Source organism: Sus scrofa, chromosome 9 (assembly GCF_054392235.1).
Source record: "Sus scrofa isolate SSC_HxYL_T2T_F1_AM1 chromosome 9, Sscrofa_HxYL_maternal_Yorkshire_Landrace_v2.0, whole genome shotgun sequence".
NCBI classification, from domain to species: domain Eukaryota; kingdom Metazoa; phylum Chordata; class Mammalia; order Artiodactyla; family Suidae; genus Sus; species Sus scrofa.
Window position 1 is genome coordinate 10335731 of NC_139391.1, and position 26743 is coordinate 10362473.

Genomic DNA, 26743 nt, shown 5'->3' on the forward strand with positions numbered 1-26743 from the left:
AGCTGCTGACCTCTGCGCCCTAAAGTGGGTACTGAATTTTCCCACAGCCATTTACTTTGGTGACCTTCTTCCATCGAATGACCTTGGGTGTAGAGACTCGAATCCAGGAAGCCACTCAGACCTGTTCCTTGTACCTTTAAAGATTTAAAGTATTGGTTGGATATTGTCTTCAGTTGCAGCCATCCTTTCATATTTGAAACTAATTAGATAGAGATTTCATGTATCTTTTCCTATGTATTCCCAGATCTTTGGTGGTTCGTTAGCATGAGGTAGTAGACTAGGAATATCTAGTTTTGCCTTCTGCTTTTAAAAACCGGAGTGCACGTTTTGTAGAGTTAAAGCGTCCCAAGAGTCAGTTAATATGAAATAATAATTTACCAAGGCCATAAGTGATTTAATACGAAAGATCGTATTTTATTGTAACCATAAACGTCTTAACAAAACCTAGGCGGACAAATTGCTGGTTTAGAAATGGCCTGAACTTATTTTTCCCCAAAAACCAAGATCCACGCGATTGTGTATATGGCAGCAGGCATTATTTCATTGATCCCCGAGGTTGTAGATCCAGCAGCAGCAACTCTTAGAACATATTTTGTTTTTATGATTGCACTGTGTAGTCAGTCATCCAAATTCTAGCCATTTCTGTTTATCGCAAGATACGGCATATAGCCCAGGCCGCACACGGCTAGTCATACCTTTTTACTGATGTCATTTGACGGACTCGGATTCCTTTCCTGGTGTCTGACACTTGGCGAAGCCCTGACATACAGTGTTGGCTTGTATAACCCACTGCGTCACCTTCACCCAGAGATTTGCTGCCTGTGCAGCTCCTCACTCTTCAAGTGTGAGAGATTTATTTTTCCTTAGTGAGTCCTAATGTTTCTGCGTGCACGCGCACACACACACACACACACACGCTTGTGACTGTGTGTGGGTACATAGGAATGCCAAGGGGAAAGTCAAACACACGCTTGCCTGAGATTCTGAAGACCTCCTTAAACTTAGAGACGCTGGTTGCCCTGTTCTCGAATTGACTTCATCATGAACAGTACGGTGGTGGCGTTAAATTTTTTTTTTCCAGTCTTGCTTCTTGTTCTAGGAACTCTGACTAATCAGGACTCTTCACTTTGTGTCCTCTGCAAATACTAGTTGACCACATAACGGACCAAGTGACATCCCCTCAGCCAATGGAAATGGTTTAGGTACTGCTGCAAATACCGGGTGTTGGACAAGGTCCTTCAGTCCTCATAGGCGGAGCTGTCTCCACTTTGCACACGAGGGCTCTGAAGCTCAGAAAAATCAAGCAGCTTACTCAAAGTCGTGTAATTTATAAATTAAGGATTGGGATACTTTATCAAAAGGTTTTTATGTACATTATTTTATTAGATTTTTGTAACCATCCTTGAGGTGAACAGACGAAATTCTTTTCTATTCTCTTGGGTACATGGTCCCTACAGCCGAGTTCTCTTGGGCACAGGGCCAGTATTGTCCTCTGAACGCTGAGATCGCTGGGCATGTGTTGAAGTTTCTAGGTCAGGGCGTGGGTCTCAGCATGGTCGCGCCTGTGTGGTTTCCCCAATGAGTGATTTTTGTTAAGCGATTCTCTGCTCTCTCCAGGGTAGGGTCCCTGCTGAAATACTTGCTGTGCGAGTAGATGCTCTCACAATGAAGAACAACGGGGGGGAGCCCATGTCAGCCACGTGCTTAAAATCTTCAGATCATTTCCAGTGGCTGCCTTCCCACAGCACTTCCCCCTCAACAGCAAAAGCAGGAGGACACGTTGGCAGGGCACAGGTGTCACGCGATCTGTCTTCTTCCTCCCTTTTCAGTCTCACCTTCTGCTGCCACTTCCCCCACAACCCCTGCCACTGGCCCTCTGTGCCAGGAAAGCTGGAACCACCTCACCGAGGTGAGGCCCGCCTTCTGCTTTTGCTTTTTTTCAATCCGCTTTGCCCGATGTCTCCCCACCCCCGTCATCCGTGCGCTCACCTCCCGCCCCATCTCTGCCGGGCAGCTCGGCCGTCTTCTCTTCTCTGAAGTCTTTCTTTACCCTCCTGGACAGAGGTATCATTCATCTTTGGTTCTCCCTCACATACTCAGATATATCAGTATTTTTACATGTCTGTTATTTATAGTGCATGTCTCCTCTGCTAGACTGATAAACTCTTTAAGAATGAGAGTCCGAAGCTTCCACATCCCTTTATCCTGACTCAGTGCCCAGGACATAAAATAAAATAGACTCAGGAAAGGTTTGTGCCTGGAAGACAGAAAGAACCGGTGACCTTCCTGTGTGGCCTCGGGACTAAGAATCCAGCACTGGAAGGAAGAGCCTACTATTTTAAAGGAGAGGGGGCACATACTTGTATCACATGAAATTACTGACTTCGCTTATGAATGTGCTTAGCTTTGCATGTGTCTGGGAAGATAATGCAGGGCTTTGAAAAATAGAGTGAGATTAAGGAGAAATTATACAGTCAGTGAGCATTTTCCCCAAAACTATTCCCCAGATGATTCCTTTGATAATAATTATTATAAGTTATTGAGAGCTGACATATGTTTTCAGAGTGTTGTCTGCATTTTCTTAGAGGTTATCTTTCATTGACATTTTTATTTTAACTTTTTTTTTTTTTTTTTTTTTTGCCAAACCTGTGGCATGCAGAAGTTCCCGAACCAGGAATTGAGCCCATGCCACAGCAGTGACAACACAAGGTCCTTAACCCGCTGAGCCACCGGGAAACTCCTTGCTTATTTTAGATGCAGTAGTAGCTAGCGGCTGCACTTCTGTGTAAGTAGTGTATTTCTAATGGCAACACAGGACCGATTGTGACCGACTCTCCAGGATGTGTGCCACTCAATACACTGTGACTGCTGTTCCCTCCCTAAAATTTTGTGTTTTCTTTGAAGTTTCTGATTCTCTTATTTTTACGTTGATTAGTTTTCAGTGTGCCTATAACTAATTCTATTCCAAACGCTCCCGCAGCGGGCTAAATCTCCTCTTGAGGTGGTTGGACGGGTCAGGTGTACGGTCAGTTACTTGTCAGGTATTCAGTCAATTTAATCTCTGGAAGAAATCTCTCCTGGAGGCTTCTGACCTGCTCCGCTCTCTCTGACTGCTCTCTATGCCTTGACTGTAATGCTTGTGGTTCCCATCATCCTCTCATGTTGAAATCCAGTTCCTGAATGGATTCCATGTCTTTCTCCTTCTCAGTTTCCACTCTTGTTGTGTCTCAGCAGATTCTCCTGTAGCATCCCGAGAAAGGGTGTATGGGAGTAAAATTCAGTGACTTTGTAAATCTAAAAATATCTTTATTCTTTTTTGGCTGGATGTGAAATTAGACTGGAAATATACCTATAAATTCTGAAATCATTGTTCCATTATATTTTAGCTTCCAGTGTTACTTTTGAGAAACCTAAAGATATTTGATTCCCCATTTTTTGTATATGATCTATTTACTTGCTTTGCTTTGCTTTGCTTTGCTTCTGGAAGTTTGTAGGCACTGCTTTTGTCCTTAGTGTTTTGAAATTTCAGACTGATAGGCCTTTGAGCTTATTTTTTTTCCATTGTGCTCGATAGATACTCAGTGGATCCTTTTAGTCTGAAAACTTAAGTCCTTAAGTTCTGAGAAGTTTCTTTGGATTATTTCATTGATGATTTCTGCCTTATTTCCTCTTCTCTCACTTTATGATATTTAGATATTAGAGTTCCCACACTGAGCCTCTCTGATGGTCTCTCTCCTGTTTTCCTTCCCTTTATCTTTTTGTTCCTCCTCCTGAGAGATTCCCTGCGTCTACATCATGCCCTTCTATTTTTCATACTTCACTTTCACACTTTATCGTGTGTGTGTGTAGGAAAGACTTTTTTAATTTTAATTTTTTCCATTGTAGTTGATTTACAGAGTTCTGTCATCTTCTGCTGTACAGCATAGTGACCCAGTCATACACGCATATAGATTCTTTTTCTCACATTATCCTCCATCCTGCTCCATCACAAATGACTGCTTGCATATTTTAGATTGCTAAGAGCGCTTTTCCTCTAAATAGCCTCGTGCGTGATATCTTTCTTATCCATCTTAGCATATTAATGGTTTTTTAAATTTTATAAGAGGCAGAGGACCAGGAAACATCAGAAGCGCTTTGTGTGTGGATAGAAGTTGTTAACCGTGGGACTCACTGTCGGGTAATTTGGCCAGGGAGCACTCAGTGTCATTCTCTGTAGGTCTTTCCTCTTGGGCTTGGCAAGGATCGCTTGCCAAGAGATCCAAATACGTCCACCTGTGACGTATTTGCCTGTGTTCTGGAAGCAGAGTAGAGAGGAAAGGACTGGCTGGCGGGCCCGGCATTTAATATGCATGCATTCATTTAATGGTCTTGTTTTCAATACAGTGTCTTTGCCCCTAATCGTGGTGTTTCCCTCTCCAAAGAATGAAATTCTCACTTATTTGCCAGGGTGTAAGGATGGTTATTGCCTGACTGTGGCGTTGTGAGTGGATCTGGAAATAGAATTGTCTTAGAGATTTTCAACTAGTCTTCCTGTGGGTTTGTTTGTTTTTTTTTAATTGAGGCATAAGTGACATACAACACTATTTTCAGTTTCAGAATAACATAATGTACTCACTATTTACATACCTTGCGAAATAATCTTTGTTCTTAACCCCAGTTTTACTGTCACTTTAAGAGGTACTTGGTAGGGGTGTTCCCATCGTGGCGCGGCAGAAACAAATCCGACTAGGAACCATGAGGTTGCAGGTTCGATCCTTGACTTCGCTCAGTGGGTTGAGGGTCCCGCATTGCCGTGAACAGTGGTGTAGGTCACAAATGTGACTTGGTTCTAGCGCTGCTGTGGCTGCGGCACAGGCTGGCAGCTGTAGCTCCAATTCGACCCCTAGCCTAAGAACGTCCATATGCCACAGGTGTGGCGCTAAAAACCAAAAAAAAAAAAAAGAAAAAAAAGAAGTACTTGGTAGGGATAAATTAGGAGTTTGGGATATGAAATAGATAACCAGCAAAGAGTTACAAGAGCATAGGGAACTATTTTCAATATTTTATAATAACCTCTAATGGAAAAGAATCTGAAAAGAAAAAAATATGTATCACTTTGCTCTTATACCTGCAACGTTGTAAATCAACTATACTTCAATTAAAAAAAAAAAAAAGTATTTGAGGCCCCCAGTTCCTGAGCCTTATGGTTGTTACTGAATTATAGCTCACATCGCCTCTCCAATCCCCCCTCTCCTGGCTTAGAACTCAGCTTTTCAAAGTGCTACGTTAGTTACCACTTATCCATCTGCTTTTTAGCTTCCAACATGTTGTTGCTATGATAACCTCTCCTATATTCTCTTTTTTATATTTGCATATAAGCACGATGCATATGAGACAATTGAAAACACCACGGTCTTCTCATTCAAAACAATGGAAGCATAAAGACAGAAAATCCCATTACTCACATGTTATTGCAGTTTCAGGAGATTCTAAAATTAAATGTACATGCTTCAACCTACCATCTTAACCTCCAAGTCCCCAAAAGAAGGTTTTTTTTTTTAAGGTAAAAGAGTGAATTTTAAAGTATTCTTTTTATTTTAACCACACTCAGTCTAATTTTATTGCATTTTCAAAAGTAGAAGAATGAGATCCAAACACAACTAGTGAATGTCTCAAAGCAATAACCAGACTTTTTGTTTTTGTTTTTGTTTTCTTTTTGCTTTTTAGGGCCGCCCCATGGCATATGGAGGTTCCCAGGCTAGGGGTCGAATTGGAGCTACAGCTGCCAGCCTACGCCACAGCCACAGCAACGTGGCATGCAAGCCGTGTTGGCAACCTACTCCACAGCTCCTGGCAACGCCAGATCCTTAACCCACGGATCGAGGCCAGGGATTGATGCTGCATCCTCATGGATCCTAGTCAGATTCATTAACCGCTGAGTCATGAAGGGAACTCCAGACTTTTTGAGTATTTGCCTTTTCCTGGTCAAGAGTTGAAATCCAAAGAGTCACAAAACTTAGAGATCAGAGACATTCCCTCTAATTTCCAACACTTTTCCTCCAATATTCCTAAGAGATATTCCTCGTGCTTCTTAAAACTAATTGCTGAGGAATGTATTACCTTCTGAGATAGTTCATACATTTAGACTGTGAAAATAAGGAAGGAATTAGGTTAGAAAGTTGGCTCTATTTGTGTAACGTTTATCCATAATACGCATGTTACCAAAACTGGATCTTGGAGTTCCCATAGTAGCTCAGTGGTTAACGAATCCAACTAGGAACCATGAGGTTGCAGGTTCGATCCCTGGCCTTGCTGAGTGGGTTAAGGATTCTCGTTGCCATGAGCTGTGGTGTAGGTCGCAGACGCAGCTCGGATCCTGCATTGCCGTGGCTGTGACATAGGCCGGCGGCTACAGCTCCGATTACACCCCTAGCCTGGGAACCTTCATAAGCCGTGGGTATAGGCCTAGAAAAGACAAAAAGCCAAAAAAAAAGAAAAGAAACTGGATCTTGGAAAGAACATTATTTGATATTCGTGCCTTTAAATCAGATAGACTAGAGTTTTATTGGTTTTATTCATTGTGTAACCTTTAGGAATTATTTAACCCTCTGAACTTATGTCTTTATCTGTGAGGCAGAGATTAAATACAGTTGCCCATGGCATCCACGGGTTTGGCATCCATGGATTCAGTGGGCTCCTGCGCTGTGTCATTTTGCATTTGTGCTACATGGACTACCTTTTCTAAAGGACTTGAGCATCTGTAGGTTGGGGTATCCACAAGATTCCTGGAACCAATCCCCCACTGATACCAAGAGACAAATGTCATCCTTGGAGGGTTTATGAACTTTAACCAAGATACGGTATTAAAGAACCTGCAAAGAGCTGGGAACATAGGAGCGGAACGCTGCGTGATGTGCATTTTGCTTCTTCCTGGTTCAGTCAGGGAGAGCTTTTTCAGTGTGTAACAGGTAGACTGTACCTAAGGAAAGAGAAGATTTTAATAAATAAACCAGACTGAAGGAATAGCATGACAAAGGCATAGCTGTTCCAAAAAATCAAGCGCTGAGGCTTATTTAAAGAATGGCAGGTATTTTAGGTGTTTGGATTGTAGCGCCCATGAAAGGCTACGGCCCAGTGTGAATGAGGCTGGGAAGGTTTTGGCACAGGGGCGCCTCAGCGAGAAAAGGAAAAAAATCACTGCTCTCACGTAGTGTAGCTCTGAGTGAGACACAGACAAAATAAAGATCCACTGGGGAGTCAGGATCCCTTCTCTGGTAGAGCTTACTGAATATGGCTTTTATAACTTGATCTGGTAGCGATCAGAATTATAAAGGAAGTTATTGATAAACCCGGGACAGTGTACCTTAAGAGTATGCAGTAACAAGTCAGAAGGTGTAAAGAACACGTCCAAGAGAAGCTGGCAGTCTTCCTATTTCGATGACGGTCAGGGGAAAAAGGACTAAAATTAAACCTTGCTAGTGGATTAGATGCCTACAAATAGATAGACATCAGAAAGAGGGAATTTTAGCTCACAAGAGAAATAATATTTTTTATCAGATAGAACTGCGCAACGCTGGAATGGGAAGCTTGGAGATACATTGTGTATCTAGTCATTAGAGCACATACTGGAGTTCCCGTCGTGGCACAGCAGAAACGAATCCGACTAGGAACCATGAAGTTGCAGGTTCGATCCCTGGCCTCACTCCGTGGGTTAAGGATCCGATGTTGCTGTGAGCTGTGGTGGAGGTTGCAGATGCACCTCGGATCAGGCGTTGCTGTGGCTGTGACATAGGCTGGCAGCAACAGCTCCAATTCGACCCCTAGCCTGGGAACCTCCATGTGCCGCAGGCGTGCCCCTAAAAAGACAAAAGACAAAAAAAAAAAAAGAAAGAAAGAAGTGCACATACTAATGCTAGATGCTTGTCAAAGATGCTGTAGAAAATGGGTCTGTCCTGTAAGAAGGTAAAAGCAAGGGCCTTCTAAGATCATGCTCTACCCAACAGGTGTGTTTGCCAGTTTTCCAGTGCTCTTACTCCAGTCTGGTAGCATTTCTCATCTTCACAATGTTGTGAATATTTTGTTTACCTGGGATGTTTTCTTTTCAGTGAGTCCTGTTTTTTTAAGGCTATAGGATGTTACATTTAAGACACATCTGATTTGGTTGAAATCAAAAAGAACAACATGTAGGAAGAACAACTAAAGGAAGTTAGAAAGGGAAACGAGTAATGACTGAAGTAGGAAAATAAGGTAGCGCTTTAGCGCTTCAGCGGTTGAGTGTGACAGGCAGTCCTGTTCTTAGGACGAGCTGCGGGGGAAAAGGGATGAGGACAATTGTAACTTGCTTACAAATCAGAGACTCTGTCGAGAGCTTTACATCCATTATTTTTCTTATTCCAAACAGTGATCCCATGAAGCAGATGTTGCATGTGTTATGTCGATGAGGAACCAGAGGTTCAGGGGGTTGGTGACCTGCTCAGGGTCACAAAGGTGTTAACTTGCCAGCCGGAACGCCCAGCCCTTTTCGCTTCTTTGTTCCTCTCCTCTGCCTCTTTATGTACTTTAAATGGGCTTTGTATGAGATGTTTTTGATTTAAGAATTTAGAAAGTTAACGTGAAAGTGGCAGTGTGAAGAGAGACGATCACGGGGTTTAATAACCTTGGCGTAGTCCTTGGAACCGCTAATTGATTTGACGGGGTGGTTTTGTGTCATAACCTGTTAAGATGATTAATTAATAGCGCCAGAGGGTAGTGTTTAAATAGAAAGTGGAACTCTCATTTACCAACTCTCATCTGTCTGGATCTCAGTTTCTGCACCTGTAATATGGGGTTAATAATATTACCTGCTTTGTTATGGTTCTTGTGATGATAATTGAATGTGTTCGTATTTGTATAGCACCTAAGGCAAAGCCTAGCATATTAAAAATGCTATAGAATTATTTTTATTTACCAAAACAAAACTGAACATGGCAATACTTTAGTTCTAAAAAATCCTCTAGGTATTTTTTTTTTACTAGTATCATAATAAATTTATAGATTAGTTTGTAGAGATTGTCATCTTTAAATTTTCCTCTCCAGGAACAGGAGGATCTTGTTTCGCATCCCTTAATAGGATATTAAGGTTTTCCTCCTGTAGGTCTTGCCATTTAGTTTTGTTTATTTCTAGATATTTTATCTTTGTGGCTATTTCTTTTCTTTTCTTTTTTTCTCATACCAGCATCGTTATTGTTTTGTTTGTGTATTTTTTTTTCATTTTTTAACATTTATTTACAAAGTTGTGATAATTTCTGCTCTACATCTTTGTTGCTGCTTAAAATGGCACCATGTAATTGTTTAATTCATTATTACTTATATAAAAGAAGACTACTGATTTTTGTTTTGAATTTTCTACTGTATTTGTGATGGGTCTTCAGTTGGTTTGCTTGGAGTTCCTAGATATATAATCATGTCATCTCTAAAAATTATTTCAACCTTTTTTTTTTTTTTTGGCCGTACCTGAGGTATGTGGAAGTTGCCCGGGCAGGGATCTGACCAGCACCACAGCAGTGACAATGCCAGATTCTTAATAACCTGCTGCACTGCAAGAAAACTCCTATCTCACCTCTTTTTTTTCCCAATTTTTATAGCTCTTAACTCTTTCTCTTATCTATATTAATTAGCCATGGTAGTAGTGAATATCCTTATGTTATTACATGGTGATTTTTGACTTGTGACCATTATATTCTGGGTGCTTTCCCAGTTTGAGTGTCCAGGTCACTTAACGCTGTGCTCTACTTTAACAACCAAAGATTTTGTCCTGTTCTAAACTAGTTATTCATGTCTATGTTTCAGGGCTTTTTGTTTGTTTTGTTTTGGCTTTTAGTTTTTCAGACTGTGTGCCATCAGCTTGAACAATCCAAAATTGGCTCTTGACCTGATAGGATCTTGCAAAATTTTTAAAAATAATCATAATCTCTAGAGAATAAAAACTCAGACTCTCCAAAATAGATAAAGTTGGGGATAATTCTTCATTGTCTCGAACCTCTTCCCCTTGAGCACTTAAAGGTTGTCCCAGCATGTGTTTAATGTTCAAATATTATTTGCTAACTCAAAACCTCTGTGTCCTTGTGTGGAGCTCTCCCTGTTGTGCCTGACACATAGTAGATACACAAAAATGTCGTCGGGGAGCTGCTCGGGCCACATTCTGCCCATGAATTCACTCCCGGTCTCAAGTAAAAGATAGGCATAACCTTTTCCACCTGTATTAGTTTTCTGTTGCTTCACAGTAAATTACCACAAATGTAGCAGCTTAAACAACATGCATTTTTAATCTCGCAGTTCTGTAGGACAGAAATCTGGGTGGGCTCTTCTGGTTTCGCTGCTCAGTGGCTGACAAAGCCAAAATCAAGGTGTTGGGCAGGCTGGGCTCTTATCTGGAAACTCTTGGGAATAATCCACTTCCAAGCTCCTTTAAGTTGTTGGCAGCATCCCGTTCTTTGCAGTGGGAGGTCTGGGCTGGCCAATGTGCTGGCTTTCAGCCAGGGGCCACTCTGCTCCTAGAGGCTTCCTGCCTTCCTTCACACATGGCCCCTCCACCTTCAGACCAACAGTGTCCCATCAAGCATCAAGCCCTTCTCACACTTTAAATATCTCTGAACGTTCTCGTCTCTTGCCACCCAGAGAAAATTCTCTGCTTTTAAAGGCTCATGTGATTAAATTAGTCCTGCCCAGACAGTCTCCCTTTGCCATAAACGTAAAATAACCAGGAGAGTATCACCGGGGCTAAAAGTTACGGGGCGCATCTTAAAATTCTGCCTATCCCCTCCCCCCCTTCAAACTCTCATAGGTTGTTGCTTTCCCTCTAGGTTGACTTAGTCATCCTTCACTTAAGCGGTAACCTCCTTCAAGGTGACATCTCTGGCCAAGTCACCGTGGGATCCCCCATCATGCCTTGTAGACCTTCCCTCTAGGAGATAGTCAGTACATGTCTAATGAATTAAGTATACTTTCTGTGAAATGAGCTGTGAGATCAAAAGATGAGCGGAATTATTCCTGACCAAATTGTAAGAGCATTGTCTGATTGGAGGGGCAGTGTGCACTCGCATCCGTGGGTTGCCATTTAGGATTTGCTTTTGTTTTTCTTGTTTTTTCTTTTTTCTTTCTTTCCATCTTTTTTTTTTTTTTTTTTTTTTTTTTTTTTTTTTTTTACGCTACATTTATTTATGAGCAACCTGAGAGACTAAATGAGATGCATGGGCTTGGACTCTAAGCAAGTCAAGTGAGGTCAGAAGAACTCACACAAAAAAAAAAAATCCCTAAAAGCTGTGAAGTAGATATTATGGTAAAATTAATGTTTGAAGGGGAAAACCATTAGTGAGAGAAAGGAACATTCTGGAAAACTGTGTTCCATTTAGGGCACCTCATTACCAGATTCTTTAAGGGAGACTGGAGGGAGTTCAGAGACATAAAGAATGATGAAGAGGCTGTAGGGATTAACTTACAGGCAAAGATTTTAAACAACTAAATATGTACAGTTTAACTGAACAACAGCTGAGTAGACACAGCACTGTTGTCAAATGTCTGATAACAAGAAAAGGAATGTGTTTCTCTGAAGAGTTGAGAGTCTCTTTCTAAGTATTGAGAAAAAATGAGAAATGAGGAAACAATCTTTTCTACCCAACTTGTAAGCAATATTTAGGCTGCATTTGCAAGGTGAAAGTCAGAGTAGAATTCAAATCTCAGCTTCTCTGCTTGCTCCCTGTGAAAATTCAGACAATTCCTTTAACTTTTCCAGCTTTGTCATGTGTACAGTGGGAATTACATAACCTACTGGCCAAAGAAAGGCACATGTTCAAATTATTTCCACATTTCTCCTTTTATAAATAATGCCATCTGCATATCCCTGTTTCCATTATCACCACCACACACACACACACACACACACACTAGTGGCTCCATAATTTTTGGTTGACTTGACGTAAGCATTTTCTACCAATAATCATGTCAGGTATTTGTGGTCACTGTGCCTTGTTAGGGAGATGCCAGAATGGGCTTCTCTACTCCTTGTGTGGTCAAATTTATGATAACAGACTTAAGTGCAATTTCATTCCAATAAAACTCTGACATTTAGATGTACCTGAATTTCCATGAGATAATCACTGCACTTCTAGTGGCATTTTAATTTTTGTCTTTTACACACGTGAGACCTCCTTGTGGCTCCTCAGTACAAATAGGATTGTGTTGTTGTCATAAACAGAATCTACCCTGGTTAGATTAAGCAGACATGGTATTAGTTTAGAGGGTTCCCAGTTAGAAGGTATTAATGTTACTGAGTCCAAGCCCAAACTTCTTGCCCCATGACAGGCCAATAAATTGAGAGACCAGTCGTTGGGGCAAGGAGTAGTGACTTGATTCGGAAAGCCAGCTGTCTGAGGAGATGGTGGACTAGCGTCCTAAAGAACCACCTTGCCTGGGATTTAGATGCTAGTTTCCTCCATAGAACAGAAGGAGATGAGAAGGTAAAGTTAAAAAGATGATAAGTCGTTGTAAATAACTCCTGATTTCAGCCCTGTTCTGGAGGGGATGTGTTAATTTCTCCTTTCCTATAGCTATTCACAGGTAGGCCTGGTCAGAATGTTTCTTGTGGGCTAAGCAAGAGTATCTTAGCTTAACCCTCAGGCAGGTTCCCAGAGATGGGCCGTGAGGTACACCTTCTGCTATAGGCAATATCCCTTTAGTGATTAATTTGTAGCAAAAGCAATGGAATTCAAAGGTTAAAGTAAAAGCAACAGATCCAGTATGGAGCCAGATTTTATTCTGCTCTATCACATTAAGTTTAAGCAGAGGGTATTGATCAGATGAGTTCATCAGTGGTAGCTCACAGACCTGCAGGAAGATGGCCAGAAGAGATACAGTTGGCAGAAGCAAACAAATCAGATGAAAAGATGCTAAGTACTATTAGTCATTAAGGAAATGTAAATTGAAACTGTAATGAAACACCCCTATATACTTGCTAGAATTTTAAACCGACATATCAAGTCCTGGCAATGATGCAGAATAACTAAAACACTCATGCATTGCTGGTGGGGATGCAAGACTGCATAGCCATTTTTGAAAACAGTTTGGCATTTTAAAAATAAACATATATCTTCTATCCAACCCAGAATTTCTACTCCTAGGTATCAGTCCAAGAGAAATAGCAATTCAAGTCCAAACAAAAACCTGTGCCCAGATGTTTAATTCATAATAGCCTGACCATGAGACAACCCAAATGTGCATCACCCAGCTTACAGATAAACGACTGTAGTATATCCATGCAGTGGAATACCACTCAGCAGTAAAAAGGAACCCGGTACCCATACACACAACATGAATGAATCTCAAAACCGTAAATGACTAGTATCCATGAGGACTAGTATCCACGAGGGTTCGGTCCCTGGCCTCACCTAGTGGGTTAAGGATCCGGTGTTGCCTTGAGCTGGGGTGTAGGTCGCAGCTCCGGCTCGGATCTGGCTGGCAGTTGTAGCTCTGATTCGACTCCTAGCCTAGGAACTACCATATGCCTCAGGTGCGGCCCTAAAAAGACAAAAAAAGAAAAAGAAAAAAGGCCATCACCAGAAGCTAAATATTCCATGATTCCATTTGTAAGACATTCTAGAAAACTCTCCTTTTAGACAGTGCTCCCCTTTATCTGATGCAGCTCTTCACACCAGGATTGCCCAGCGCCAGTGAACTGGAAGCAGAAGTGGCTGAACAGGATCCGTTTAGGGAGAAAGTTTTAGCTCCCAAGGGAATCAGGAACCCAGATGTGGCCAGAGGTCAATATAAGGCAGCTTGGAGCACATCGGCGTGTGTGGGACTGTAACAGAAGGGCCGGGAGCCAGGGTGGAGCCTGCCGGGCCTGACCCCGGGATGAATGCCTGCTCTGGTGGATCCTGCACGAGGCTGTCCATTCACACAGCCTTTAGCCTCCAGAGAACGTAACCTCTCTTGGATGACCACTCTTGACAGCTGACTACAGTGGCTGTCAAGGGTCCGAGGTGTAGGCCCTCGACAGATGTCCCGTTGTGCTTTGCCTGGCCGTGTACGGGATGCTTGACTGACCCTCTGCGGCAACTTGTAAGGCTTGGCAGTGATAGAGCCCCGCGGGCAGGTGGACCCCAGAGCTGCGTCAGTTTAATAGTTATTTGCTGGCAAACGTAAGAATCTGCAGGGAAGGCCCATGTTAATTGAAGCGTTGTTAGCATGACAGATTTTATAATGGTAAGTTCGGCTCAGATAGAACCTGTTCCTCGCAATTTCAGCACGTAGGGAGAAAGGAAGCTGTGGTTAGAAGGCAGCAATTTCGATTCTGCTCCCTGGACTCCACCCGTCCAGCCGTAGCGAGTCCGCCTGACCTCTCATGTACCCTCCGGGGTGAGTGAAGCGGGTGGGCTGATGGTCTCAAAAGTGCCGCTCCGCTCGATTCGGATTCGAATCCCGTGATTCGAAAAGTCGCTGGCCGTGCGACCGGGAGGAGGAAGGGAAGACGCATTGCTCTGCTTAGACTCCAGCTTCTCGGCGTCGGACATCAGGATGGCGGGTCTCAGTGAGGTCCAGTGTTTACAGGATAACTTACCTATTTTGGAAAAGAACTGGCAGGGTTTAGCGAAGAGGATGGAAAAGGACTTAGGTTGTTCTTGCGACTAGAGACCCATCATCAGGTTTTTCGACGTTTTCCTTGGAGGCATATGTTGCAGTGACGCACTGTAAGAAACAATAGGATTCCTCATATTAAATATTTTTAAGCAGCCCTTCCACATCTTGAAAAGAGTTCTCTTTTCTTCTAGGAAGGCAGATTTTATGTTTGACTTGGTGGTGCCCTTTTTTTTTTTTTTTTTTTAAGCTCTTAATCTAGTTCTTTTCCTGTCAGTGAAACTTTAGCATTTAAAAATGCATTGAAATATCGGCAACTGGTCCTGTAGAGATTTTTGACTACGTAAGCCAGAGTATTCAAAAGTTAAGTCTTTGATGCCTATGTGCGTTTTTAATTTCTTCTTCTTTTTTTTTCTCTCTGTTCCTCTCTACCAGTTCTCTTTGTAGTCAAATTCATTGTAATCCCATCACGAAAGTGTTGATCTTTTAGTAACCTTTATGGAGGCATTGTATTGATGCACATTCCCTCACGGTAACAGACGGTTTGTATCAGACATCATGCAGCTTAGCCCAAGTCTCACATGGAACTAATAAGCCACGCAATAAGTGGCCTTGTGTAGATGAATATGGCTTGGAAGAGTGAAAGTGTGTGCGGGTGTGCGTTATTGTCTAAACTGAATTTCTCCTGCCAAAACCTAAATGACAAAATGATTCTTGAATCCCCAGCGTCTTTCCTGGCCTGGAAAAATGGTGTGTTTCAAAAAGAAAAATAAAATTGAGCACTTTGATATTAAATTAGGCTTCTTAGCTCAATAGGAGAATGCTTTTTGAGTACAAGACCTCAGCATTTCTTTCTCAAAAGTACAATCACATTTCATTTTTAAATATGGTCTCCAGAACTGCAAATGGTCCTACCTAGTCAGTGGAGCACCATTCATCAAGCTGTATGAACTAGTTAATTTCAACGACGAGCGCTCTCATAGCATGGTTGAGCTGTCTCTACAGGGATTTGAGATGAAACCAGCGTGTGGCTTCGGAAAAATCCTGTATTTTATACGAAAAGGTGGTGTGAGGGAAGAAAACAAAGACGTTAGTTAATGGAATTGACATGGCTGTAGTTGTCTGTTGAAGGCTGACATTCCTGGCTCTGGTTTTCTTTCTGTTTTGTTGTTGCTGTCGTGTCAGTAACCGTAAAGCTGGATCTTCCTGGTTATTTTAGTATAGGAATTTTATTTTGCTGGTGGACAGTAGCATTTGTTCATTTTTCCAAGGAAACCACTGAACATTGCTTCTCCCCACTTCCCATCTCATTTAGCATCTACCAGCCTACTGTAGAGTTGCCCAAAAAGTTAATCGCTCCCATGGAGTTCTAAACCCATCAGAGTAAAGCTGAAATTCACGCTAATTGAAACCAAAATTCCACTTGAAATCTGCTTAGCCTCTTTGGGTGGTGGTGCAAGTAGGAAGTTATTACAAAAGGTGTTTATTTCAGAGGCTAATTTGAGGCAGTTAGACCCAAAGCAGTACTTTATTTGTCCGGGTTTCTTGGCATCTGCCTTCCCTGATCTGAAGTAAGAGCTGGGCAAGCTGCATTTTAGGGAAGGGTGGTATCGATTGCGGTTGGTAAGGGCAGGTTTTGATGGAACCTCGAAGTAAGATTTCCTGGAGAAAAGAGTGCTTGCATCTTTCAAGCCGTCCTTCACAGCTCCCTCTGGAGTTGTTTTCCTCGTTCGCCTTCCTGCTTAAAACCCTGTCGAGGAGATTCTTACTGCTGTCAAGGAAGGTAAGTCCAAATTCTGGAGCTCAGTGCTGTAGGCCCTCCGCGGTTATAATGAACACTCTCTCAAAATCAAGCCTCGGGAGTGTCTCTTCTCTGTAAAAATCCTGATTGAACTCCTGTAACGATGTTATGAGACAGATATCGGCACAGATTGTTTATATACCTTCAAGGTTCCGTACATCATATGCTGAAAACAGACTATGGGTCCAGGCCGGTCACTCAGAAGACAGTCTGGTGGCCACTGCATGAGTATTTGTTGTGGGAACAGGACGTGTAGGACCTTAGGAAGTGTCATTCTTTCTCCCCTTCCCCATCTCTGTTCTTTCCTCCTTGGCCTCATTCCTTCTTTTCCTTCTCGTTTTCACTAATACCTTACCAGGGAGTTAGGACTTAATGAAAATTTAGATTTGTTCCTTGCCCTGGAGCACGGGTCACCTCTGCCTGACACAGTGCAGCTTAAGGCTGAACCCAACTTTTCTCCCTCCGTTTTTGTTCATTTCCCCAAGATGTCCAAGAATGTATCTCTTGTCGACTCTGCCAGCACACCTGCCCCTCGGTGAACACAAAGATTTGACACCCTCTTCGCCAGCTTTGGCTTCTGATGCCCTCAGAAGTGGGCAGGACCAGAAGCAAGGCTGAGGGACTGATGTTCCCTCGTCCGTCACGCTGCCTCGCCGTATTTTTATATCAAAATCCGTAGATGTGTGGTTCAAGCCTGTAATTTTTCAAGCAGTTCAAGTGGACTCATAGAGCTTTGAAAGGCTCTTGGAGATGCTCCAGGGCAGGGGATTTGACTCCAGAGGGGAAGGCCTGCTTGGCCCTGAGTCTACTCCTCGACCGCTTTCCTGCAGTGAGAGAGCTTCCTTTTTGCGTTACACTTTGGGCTTCTCCATAATATTTCATCTGAACAAAGGATTCCAGGGCTACCACAAAATAACAAGTCTGAGAAGTATTTGACTAGCCCAGGCAGGGCAGGGACGTGCTCATGGCCCTGTCGCCGAGCTGCTGTGTCTGTCACCCAGGTCTCCCGACCACTCACATCATGTGAATCTTTCCATTTCCTTTTCTAATTATTTTAAAAAATATTGACACATATATGTGTTTATTGCTGCCTTTCTGGCGTGCTTGTAGTCAGAAACTTACTAAACTAGTAAAAACTAGTTCTTAAAAAAGTGAGCTACGTATGTACTTAAGGTTTTTTTCCCCTTTGATTTGAACTCTGTTGTTCTCTTTTTCTGATTCTCATCCTAATAGTTAAATAAGCCGCTTTTGAGCACCAGTGTTATGCCGAGCTTAGAGATAGATGCTATGATAATAATAGAGTGAGTGTGTATATATGTAGCATAATGATAAAAGGTATGGTTTATTGAGCACTTACTATGTACCAGATATTGTTCGGGGTACTCTAGATACTTCATCGTATTTAAACTTTACAACATCTCGGCAAAGCAGATGACATCTCCCCTTACAAGAAGAGACTTAGCCAAAGGCAAATAACTAGTAGTGACAGCAGTGGTATTCAAACCCAGATCTTCTCCATCTAAGCTCATTCCGCTGCCATAATGCGTCTCAGTCTCTCCCATACAGCATTACTGTAACTTTTTTTTGTTTGTTTTGTTTGTTTTTTTGTTTTTTTGTTTTTGCTTTTTTAGGGCCACACCCACTGCATATGGAAGTTCCCGGGCTAGGGGTCGAATCAGAGCTACAGCTGCCGGTCATGGCCACAGCCACAGCAGTGCAGGAGCCAAGCACGTCTGCGACCCGTGCCACACCTCATGGCAACGCCGGATCCTTGACCCACTGAGTGAGGCCAAGGATGGAACCTGCATCCTCATGGATACTAGTCGGATTCGTTTCCACTGCACCACAACAGGAACTCCTACTTTAACTTGTTAATTAATTAACAAATATTTATCTAGCAGCTATTCAATTAATTTAGGCTTTCCAAAGACAGCCAATGGAAAGGAGATGCAGGAGGGGATTGGAGGAGGGGTAAATATCCCCTTATCCTGGGGTATCAGAGAGAGCTGCCTACAGGAAATGGAACTGGTTGGATGTGAGGGCGATCCGGCTGCAACATCTGTCACCCCGTGCGTCGCCGGGGTTGATTTGGCTGATCTGGCGGGCTAGGCGGGGGTCCCCTTCCTCCCTCACCACTGCATGTGTGTCCCTCCCAAAGCTACGCACTCGGTCAAAGAGGACAACCGTCCCTGATAGAGGAGGACCGTTCTTCGGTCAAGGGTATGGGAGTAGCTGCGCTCCCCTGCTAGAACCTCCAAACAGGCTCTCAAGGAACTGGTTGGTTCTTTGAGAGTGGATAGAAAAGGACCAGATGTAGGATCTCTAGAGGGAGATTTGGAGACAGGAAAGAGAGTTCTCTGCCAGAGTGGTGAGTACAGTGTAAAGTGTCGCTAGCCAATATTGGAAAGCTATTATACGTGTGTGTGTGTGTGTGTGTGTGTGTGTGTGTGTGTGTGTGTGTGTGACTTCATGATTACAAAATTGAATATATTCATTTATATTATCTCCCCAGTGAAATGCTACTCATAAAGATAAAATAATTTAAAATTGTGAATGCAGGAGGATGAAAAGAACGGAAGAGACAAGAGCAGGTGATAGAGTCAACAACATTTTAGAAAATCACAGGCAACTACATGAATGATAAACTGAGTTTGCAGAATGGAGAAAACTGAAACGTAAAGCCTTCAAGAAGCAGTGTAATTCAAGCCATAGAATTGCAGGAGGACTTTGGATTCAGAGGTATCAGGTACCTCATAGAGTGTAGGGTAAGGAGTAGGTTTGAAAATAGAAGGATTAGTTGAAAGAGGAGTAAGACTCTCAGTTTACTCCCCACTCTGCAGAGCCAAGCAGCTACCCCTGCACACACCCCAGTGGGAGACTGGAGGTTTACTTTCTGAAAAAAAATGGAACCCAAGAAGCTCTGGATTCCGAACTGCCTCTTCCTGGGGCAAGAAGTAAGACACCCTACGGAAAACAAGGAGATTCAGTAAAAGACCTACACACACTGAGTTCTCCCACCACTTTCCTACTTAACTTCCAGAGTGGGATTCAGATTATACCCTTAGGCAGAAGATTAGAGGATGCCCTCTGAGAAAAAATAGTCCCAGCAATGAGTGCTGCTGGACCGGCAGGTTCCCCACAAAAAAAGCTCACCCACTCATTCTACAGTGAAACTCTCCTGTTGGCACTGCCCGTGCACAGACTATCTGATCAGCTTTTTAAAGTCTCATTCATAAAGAATTGGCAATCAAAGATTACTGGACATTAAAGAAAGGAAAACTTTTCTTTAATGGTTTTAATCTGAAACAAAAAAAGAAAGCCAGAAGTTGCAGAAAATGGAGGAGGAGACAAAAATAAAAATGACAATAAAAATATGACAGAAAACAGTCAAAATTAGAGGATGAGTTTTCATATTGAAAGGACTCACTAGCAAGGGAAACAAAAGCAAAAATAAATGGGACTACATCTGACTAAAAAGATTTTGCACAACAAAGGAAACATCAACAAAATGCAAAGGCCCCCTATTGAATGGGAGGAGATATTTGCAAATTATGTATCTGATAAGGGATTAATATCCAAAATGTACAAAGAACTCATACAGCTCAACATCAGAAAAAAACAACCAATCCAATTAAAAAAAAAATGAATAGAGGACCTAAATAGACATTTTTCCAAAGAAGACACAGGTGGCCAATAGACACATGAAAAGATGCCCAACATCATTAATCATCAGAGAAATGCAAATCAAAACCACAACGAGATATCACTTCACACCTGTCAGAATGGCTATTTTGAAAAAGATAAGAAATAACGAGTGTTGATGAGAATGTGAAGAAAAGAGAATGTTTGTGCAATGTTGATGCAGCCATTATGGAAAACAACATGGAGGTTCCTAAAAAATTAAAAACAGAACTACCATACGATCCAGCAATTCCATATCTGGGTATTTTTCCTAAGAAAACAAAAACACTAATTTTAATTTGAAAAGATATATGCACCCCTGTGTTCATTGCTGCATTATTCACATTAGCCAAGATATTATGGAAGTGGCCTAAGTACCCATCAGTGGATAAATGGATAAAGAAGATGGGGTATGTATACACACACACACACACACACACACACACACACACACACACTGGAATATTATTCAGTCGTAAAAAAGAATGAAATCATGCCATTTGTAACAACATGGAGAGAGACCTAGAGGGTATCGTGCTAAGTGAAATGTCAGACTCAGAAAGGCAAATACTATATATTTCACTTACATATGGAATCTGAAAAAAATAAATAAACTAACATAGCAAAACAGAAACAGAGTCCTAGCTTCAAAGAATAAACAGGTGGTTGCCAGAGGGAAGGCTGGTAAGCGGAGGGATGAGTGAAATAGGTGAGGATAATTAAGAGATACAGGCTCTCAATTATGAAATAAATGAGTCACAAGGATGAAATGTACAGTGTGAGGAATTAGTCGATAATAATGTAACATCTTTGTATGGTGACAGATGATAACTAGACTTAGTGTAGTGATCATTTTGTATTGTATAGAAATTATAGACTCACTGTGTTTTGCGTCAGGAACTGACCTAGTGTTGTAGGTCAATTATACTTCAAAAACAGACTCATAGAAAAAGAGATCAAATGTCTGATTACTAGAAGTGGGTGGGGGATAGGAGAGTGATTGGATGAAGGTCAAAAGATAAAAACTTTCAGTTAATAGATAAATAAGCACTAGGGATAAAATGTACAACATGATTAATATAATACTGCTGTATGTTGTGTATATATGAAAATTGTTAAGAGTGTAAATTTTAAGAGTTCCCATCACAAGGAAAAAATATTTTTTCTTTTTGTTTTGTCTCTATATGAGGTGATGGATGTTCACCAAACTGACTGTAGTAATCATTGCATGATGTATGTAGGTCGCATCATTATGCTGTACACCTTAACCTTGTACAGAGCTGTATGTCAACTATATCTCAATAAAACTGCAAGGAAATAAACAAGACAAGAACAAAGGACTCACTAAAGCGAGCCCAAAACAGTGAATGATAAAGGACCCCAACAAAAGCTTACCACTGAAATTTCAGAATACTCAAGTTAAAGAATAAAACCCTAAAAGCTTCTGGAGAGAAGAATCAGCTCACACACAAAAGAATTAGGAAACAGAACATTATCGGGTTTCTCAATTGCCCTATGCAAAGTTAAATCACAGTGAAACAATACCTTAGAAATTCCAAGGGAAAAATCATTTCAGTCTTTAATTTTATACCCAGGCAAACTATCACTTAGGTGTGAGGATGAAATAAAGGTATTTTTAAATAGTTGAGATATTAAAAAATGATACCTCTCATGTTGCCCTTTCCCAGAAAGCTGTTCTAGAATATGTTCCACCAAGATGAGGCAGTAACTCAAGGATGAAGTAATGAGATCTAGGAAACTACAGCCTCAACAAAGAAATACAGTTGGCCCTCTGTATCCACCAGTGTGAAACCCCTGGATATGGAGGGCCGGCCACATTTATTGTACATACATACTATGCCATTGTATATGAGGGACTTGCACATCTGCAGAGTTTGGTATCTGTAGGGCCTCCTGGAACCATGGGGATACAGAGGGAGAACTATAAACAAGATTTCCAGGATGATGGTGAAAGTTCTAGGAAGGTAGCAACGGAACCAGCCTAGAGCACAGCCTGTTCAAACCATAGTAGAGAGAAGCGTCCTTCAGGAAATGTATCTCCAAGGGGAGAAATGGCTCGATGGGCTGTGTGGTGTCTTTGATCAGACTGAGAAGGATTTAAGGTTTTGTCCTAATTGGGGGAGAGTCTGGTGATAGGTACATGGAAACTCAACAAGTGGCGACAATCAACAAGGTAGGTACTCAACAAGTGGAGACAATGGCAGTTATCCCTTTGGGAAAAACAAACTCAAGGGCAAAAAAGGAATGATATATTACATGACTTGGCAGTGAACAGGTTTTTTAGGTACAAGGTAAACAGGAAATATTGACTTAACGAAAATTATATTCAAAAATAGTTGAGTATCTTGAGGGGATGAGAAGTACATTTGGGAGTTGAGGGAGTTAAATCCTGATATTCTTTAATAAAAAGCAGTAGTGGTAGTATGGGCGAGGGGATAAATGTTTAAGAGTAATATAAGAGAGCTAGAGTCTCAATTTTCATAGCAGGAACACAGTAGATGATGACTAAACAGAGGGAAAGAATAAGAAATTTTTTTAATAATGATTTTTATTTTTTCCATGATAGCTGATGTACAGTGTTCTGTCCATTTTCTCCTGCACAGCAAGGTGACCCCGTCACTCTTACATGTATACATTCTTTTTTCTCACGTTATCATGCTCCATCACGAGTGCAATATACGTGCATTGTTTAGAAAGATGAAGGTGACTACTTTTAATTAAAAGTAGTCAGTCCTGAAGAGCAAAGAACTGTTGCTTTTTCGTTATAAGCCCTGTGGTATAGTTTAGATTTATTAAACTGTACATGTTCTTTATTTTAAAATGTTCACATAGGTGTTGTGTGTGAATTTCTGTTTTAGTTCCGTGTCTTGAAAAATCAAGAGGGTGACATGATAGCAAGGAATCAGAGTTGTTATTAAGAGGGTTTGGCCTTGGCTTTGGCCCTCATCGCCTTTGAGACCTTGGGCAGGACGCTCGCCTTACTGTGTCTCAGAATCTTCCTTTATGAAAGGTCGGAGGTTGGCAAGGATGGTCTCCATGATCTCTTTAAGTTGTATAGTATCCCAGGATTTTATGATCAAAATAATAGTGCTGTGCAGCCAATGAAGAGTTAAGACCTGGGTGGAGGCTTGAAATTCCCACTCTTTCCTTTTTTAGTTGAAATCAGACTTGGCCAGAAGTTTTCATTGTGGTCTCTGAAAAGAACTCAACGCCCACCATCCATTGTGGAGCCTGGGGCAGGCAATTGACTGTGCACTGGCTCAGGGACGCATATCTGAGTGTTATTTCAGTATGAGGTGGGGTTGGGTTTTTTTTTTTTGGTATTTAATATTTTTCAGTATGAATCACAGGTGAAATTTCCATGCCATGTGTAAACAATTTCGCTTTTTTATTGAAACAGCGAATTCAGGAATGTCATATTGGGATGTCAGCCATTTTGCTTTTATCAATGTATGGAAAAAATGCTTTTCTTTTAATATAAGAAATGATGTCATTTAATATGGAGGCGATCTTATAATTCAAGGTCAGCAAATCTCAGGAGGTGATTTAGGTCACCAAGCTAGCTTTGGAAAAAGAAAAGAATGTTTTCTCTTTGTCTTCTCAAGGTTTTTTTTTTTTTTTTTTTTTAACCAATTTTCCTCTCAGACTTGGGGGTAGCTGATGGAGTAGCGTGGTTGTGAAAAGAAGGCTCTGGCTAATGATACCCTTGCCATTGAAACATACAGCCCTGGGAATTTCTTTCCCCTCTCTGAGCTTCAGTTTTCCCAAAGACATGACTGGTCGAAGTATATTCAGGATACCTTTTAGCGTTAACATTCTGTGATTCTGCCTCCTTATTTTATGTGTGTATTCAGACCACTCAAGAGACCTGGTCAGGTTTGGGGGTCGGGATGGGGGGGGTTCTTTAAAAGTTCAGTAGAGAGAGAGTGGACTTTTCCTCTGTTAAAGGCCACTCCCTCCCACTTAAGTGAAAAGTCAGTTGAATACTAGATACGAACAAAAGAAAACCGACTTTGATTTTGTGTTGGTAGTGGTTTTATTTTTTAAAAGAGAAAAATATTTAACACGTTTGACTGCTCCACTTTTGTCCACCAGTATGCAATTTACAGAGTACTTTCTTTTCATGTTTATTATGTCATTTCAAATGTCTTCATTTGAAAAAGACTTGTTTGGGGGCTGCGTCGTACATTACCGTATATTTGATATTGCAAGCGTGTGGATAAACACGCAAGTACCCTCACCTCGGGTCTCTGTTAGGGTTCGTTAAGGAAGCAAATGGTCTTCAGAGACACAGTGAGAGGAGGCAGGACAGACAGATGAAAACCCTTCAGCAGGTTACCCAAGGTACACAGAAGGACACTTGATGGTAGAAAAGCAGCCTCCAGCAGAAATACGTGAAAGGAAGAGCGGATTTGCCCCACGAGCCATAGTTTCTGCCTGGTAGCGCTGCAGCCCTGTGCTCTGGTTCTCAACAGAGAGAAAAGTTAGAGACACAAGAGAAATAACAGAAAGCAGGTGACTTCCCGTTTATTTAATGAGCATTGACTGAGCCCTGGCAGTGGGTCAGATGCTTGGGGATCAGAGACGGATACAGCAGGACCCTTAGTCTTGATTATGCAAAGGGAAGATGCTGGGAGAAAAGGGCCAAATGTGTCCGAGTGGGTAATACCAGCCTCCAGTGGCTAAAAGGGGGTACTGGGTTTATGGCACCTGTCCTTGGAGTTCATGTTAGCAAACCCTCACAGGGGTCTTCGAAATACGCGATCCCCAGGTGGTCCTTCTTGGTCTCCAGCTCTCGGGACAAGGGAGCAGGGAACGACGCTGCCTTTAACCACCTCCCGAAAGGAGTGGTTGATGATGGCGGGGTCATACGTTCACACATTTCCTCTTTCAGTGTTTAAGAGCCAAGGAAAAAAAAGAAAAGAGACTTGTTTAGTGGCTCGTGTTTCGGGAGCATAGTCTCTGCCAAAATTTCTTTTAATTCTGTTTTCCCTCCTTTGCAGCTAAGATATCAGCATGGACTCGGGACGCCAGACTTGAGGCAAACCCTCCCTAACCTGAAAAACTTCATGGAGCACGGACTGATGGTCAGGTGGTAAGTTCCTTTCTCCCTGACGCCCAGAAACTGTGGTGTGGCTGATAATCCTGAGACACTGCCTGACACCTGCCGTCCGCGTTTTCGTCTGTGATGAGGTGTCTGAAGAAAAGGAAAGGCAGCCAGCGTCGTGGTGCCAGTCTAAGCTCCCGTCTGGGGTATCGTTTGGACTTGGGAGGGTGGCTGGGCAGGGCATCCTTGAGTGCGTGGCTGAGGCCAAGACTGGGGGACAGCCATGGGATTCGTGAAAGGGACGTCGAGCCCCCGGGACTTTTCCAAACAGACAGGATGGAATGGCATCGGGACCCGTGGCCGTGAGAGTTAAGGGAGGAAAGCAGACAAGGAATAGGTCGGGCTGTCGGGGTCTCGTCTGAGACCGGGAGACACACACATGCTAGGATGTTTCACACATGTGACGTCAATGCCTCTTGTCCCCTGAGGGCGCGTGATCTTTGTCAGGAGGGACACGACCCTCTGAAAAGAGGAGAGATGTTGCAGCTGTGCGCGGTGGGTTAGTGACCTGGCTTGTCTCTGCGGAGGTACCAGGTCCATCCCCAGTCCGGTGTGTGGGTTAAGGGATTGGCATTGCTGCAGCTCCGGCTCAGATTCGATCCCTTGCCTAGGAATTTCCATGTGCCACGGGGGGTGGCCAAAAAAGAGAGAGAGAAAGAAAAGGGGAGAGGGAAAGTCTGATGCAAAGACGACATTAGACGATTCCCTTGACTTCTTAATAAATGGAAAGCTGTTGGCTATAGTCATTGAGTCATTCTAACCCTTGGATGATGGGCAATAACTTACAAAATCCTGTGAATTCACATCAGGCCTTTGGAGTCAGACATCTGGGGACAGCGTGGTTTCTTCTAAAGAGCCCCGGCTTCTGGTCCAGGTCTTTTTCTCATTTGCCGTGTGAATTTAAGGTCCTGCCTCTCTGAAACGTAATTTCCTCATCCGTAATCCCTGCCCTGCTCATCTCACCAGTGTGTGGTGAGGATAAAATGAGATGGGAGATGGAAGAATTATCTGTGGGCAGGAAAGTACAAGAATAGTTTCATTTTCTTTAATGTCATAAAAATAGGCCTTGAGGAGAATAAGAAAGTGACATCTCTGATTCACCTTTACTTTAACATTTTTTTGGTTTTGTCTCATGATCTTCAGAATGCACATTCTGGATGTCTGATTTTGACTCCTGTTAAGCAAATGCACAATTGTTGAAAGAATTCTACTCAGAATATCAAAATAGTTATAAAAACTAGTGATAATTGGGACTGTATGCTCTGAGGAATGAGGGCTAGGAGTTGCGTTTTAATGTGAAATAATTGTAGTAGTAGTAATAAAAAATGAATTAGTAGGAGTCCCTGTGGTGGCTCAGTGGGGTAGGAACCCAACTAGTATCCACGAGGATGCAGGTTTGATCCCTGACCTCGCTCAGTGGGTTGAGGATCCCTCGTTGCTATGGCTGTGGTGTAGACCAGCAGCCACAGCTTCAATTCAACCCCTATCCCTGGAACTTCCATATGCTGTGGGTGCTGCCCTAAAAAGACCCCCCCCAAAAAAAA

The 26743-nt window shown here is 42.3% G+C and overlaps 1 protein-coding gene across 14 annotated transcripts in view; it reads left to right on the top strand.

The window, feature by feature from the left end:
- Positions 1 to 26743, top strand: part of UVRAG (UV radiation resistance associated) — a 289633-nt gene that overhangs the window by 239001 nt on the left and 23889 nt on the right. For all 14 annotated transcript variants that reach the window (XR_014814737.1, XR_014814738.1, XR_014814739.1 and 11 more), the window contains one exon: positions 25096 to 25187. Coding sequence is in view for 10 of the 14 variants with exons in the window: in XM_021062526.2 (XP_020918185.2) it covers positions 25096 to 25187 (92 nt within the window). In the remaining 4 variants the exon portion in view is untranslated. The remainder of the gene's footprint in view (positions 1 to 25095; positions 25188 to 26743) is intronic.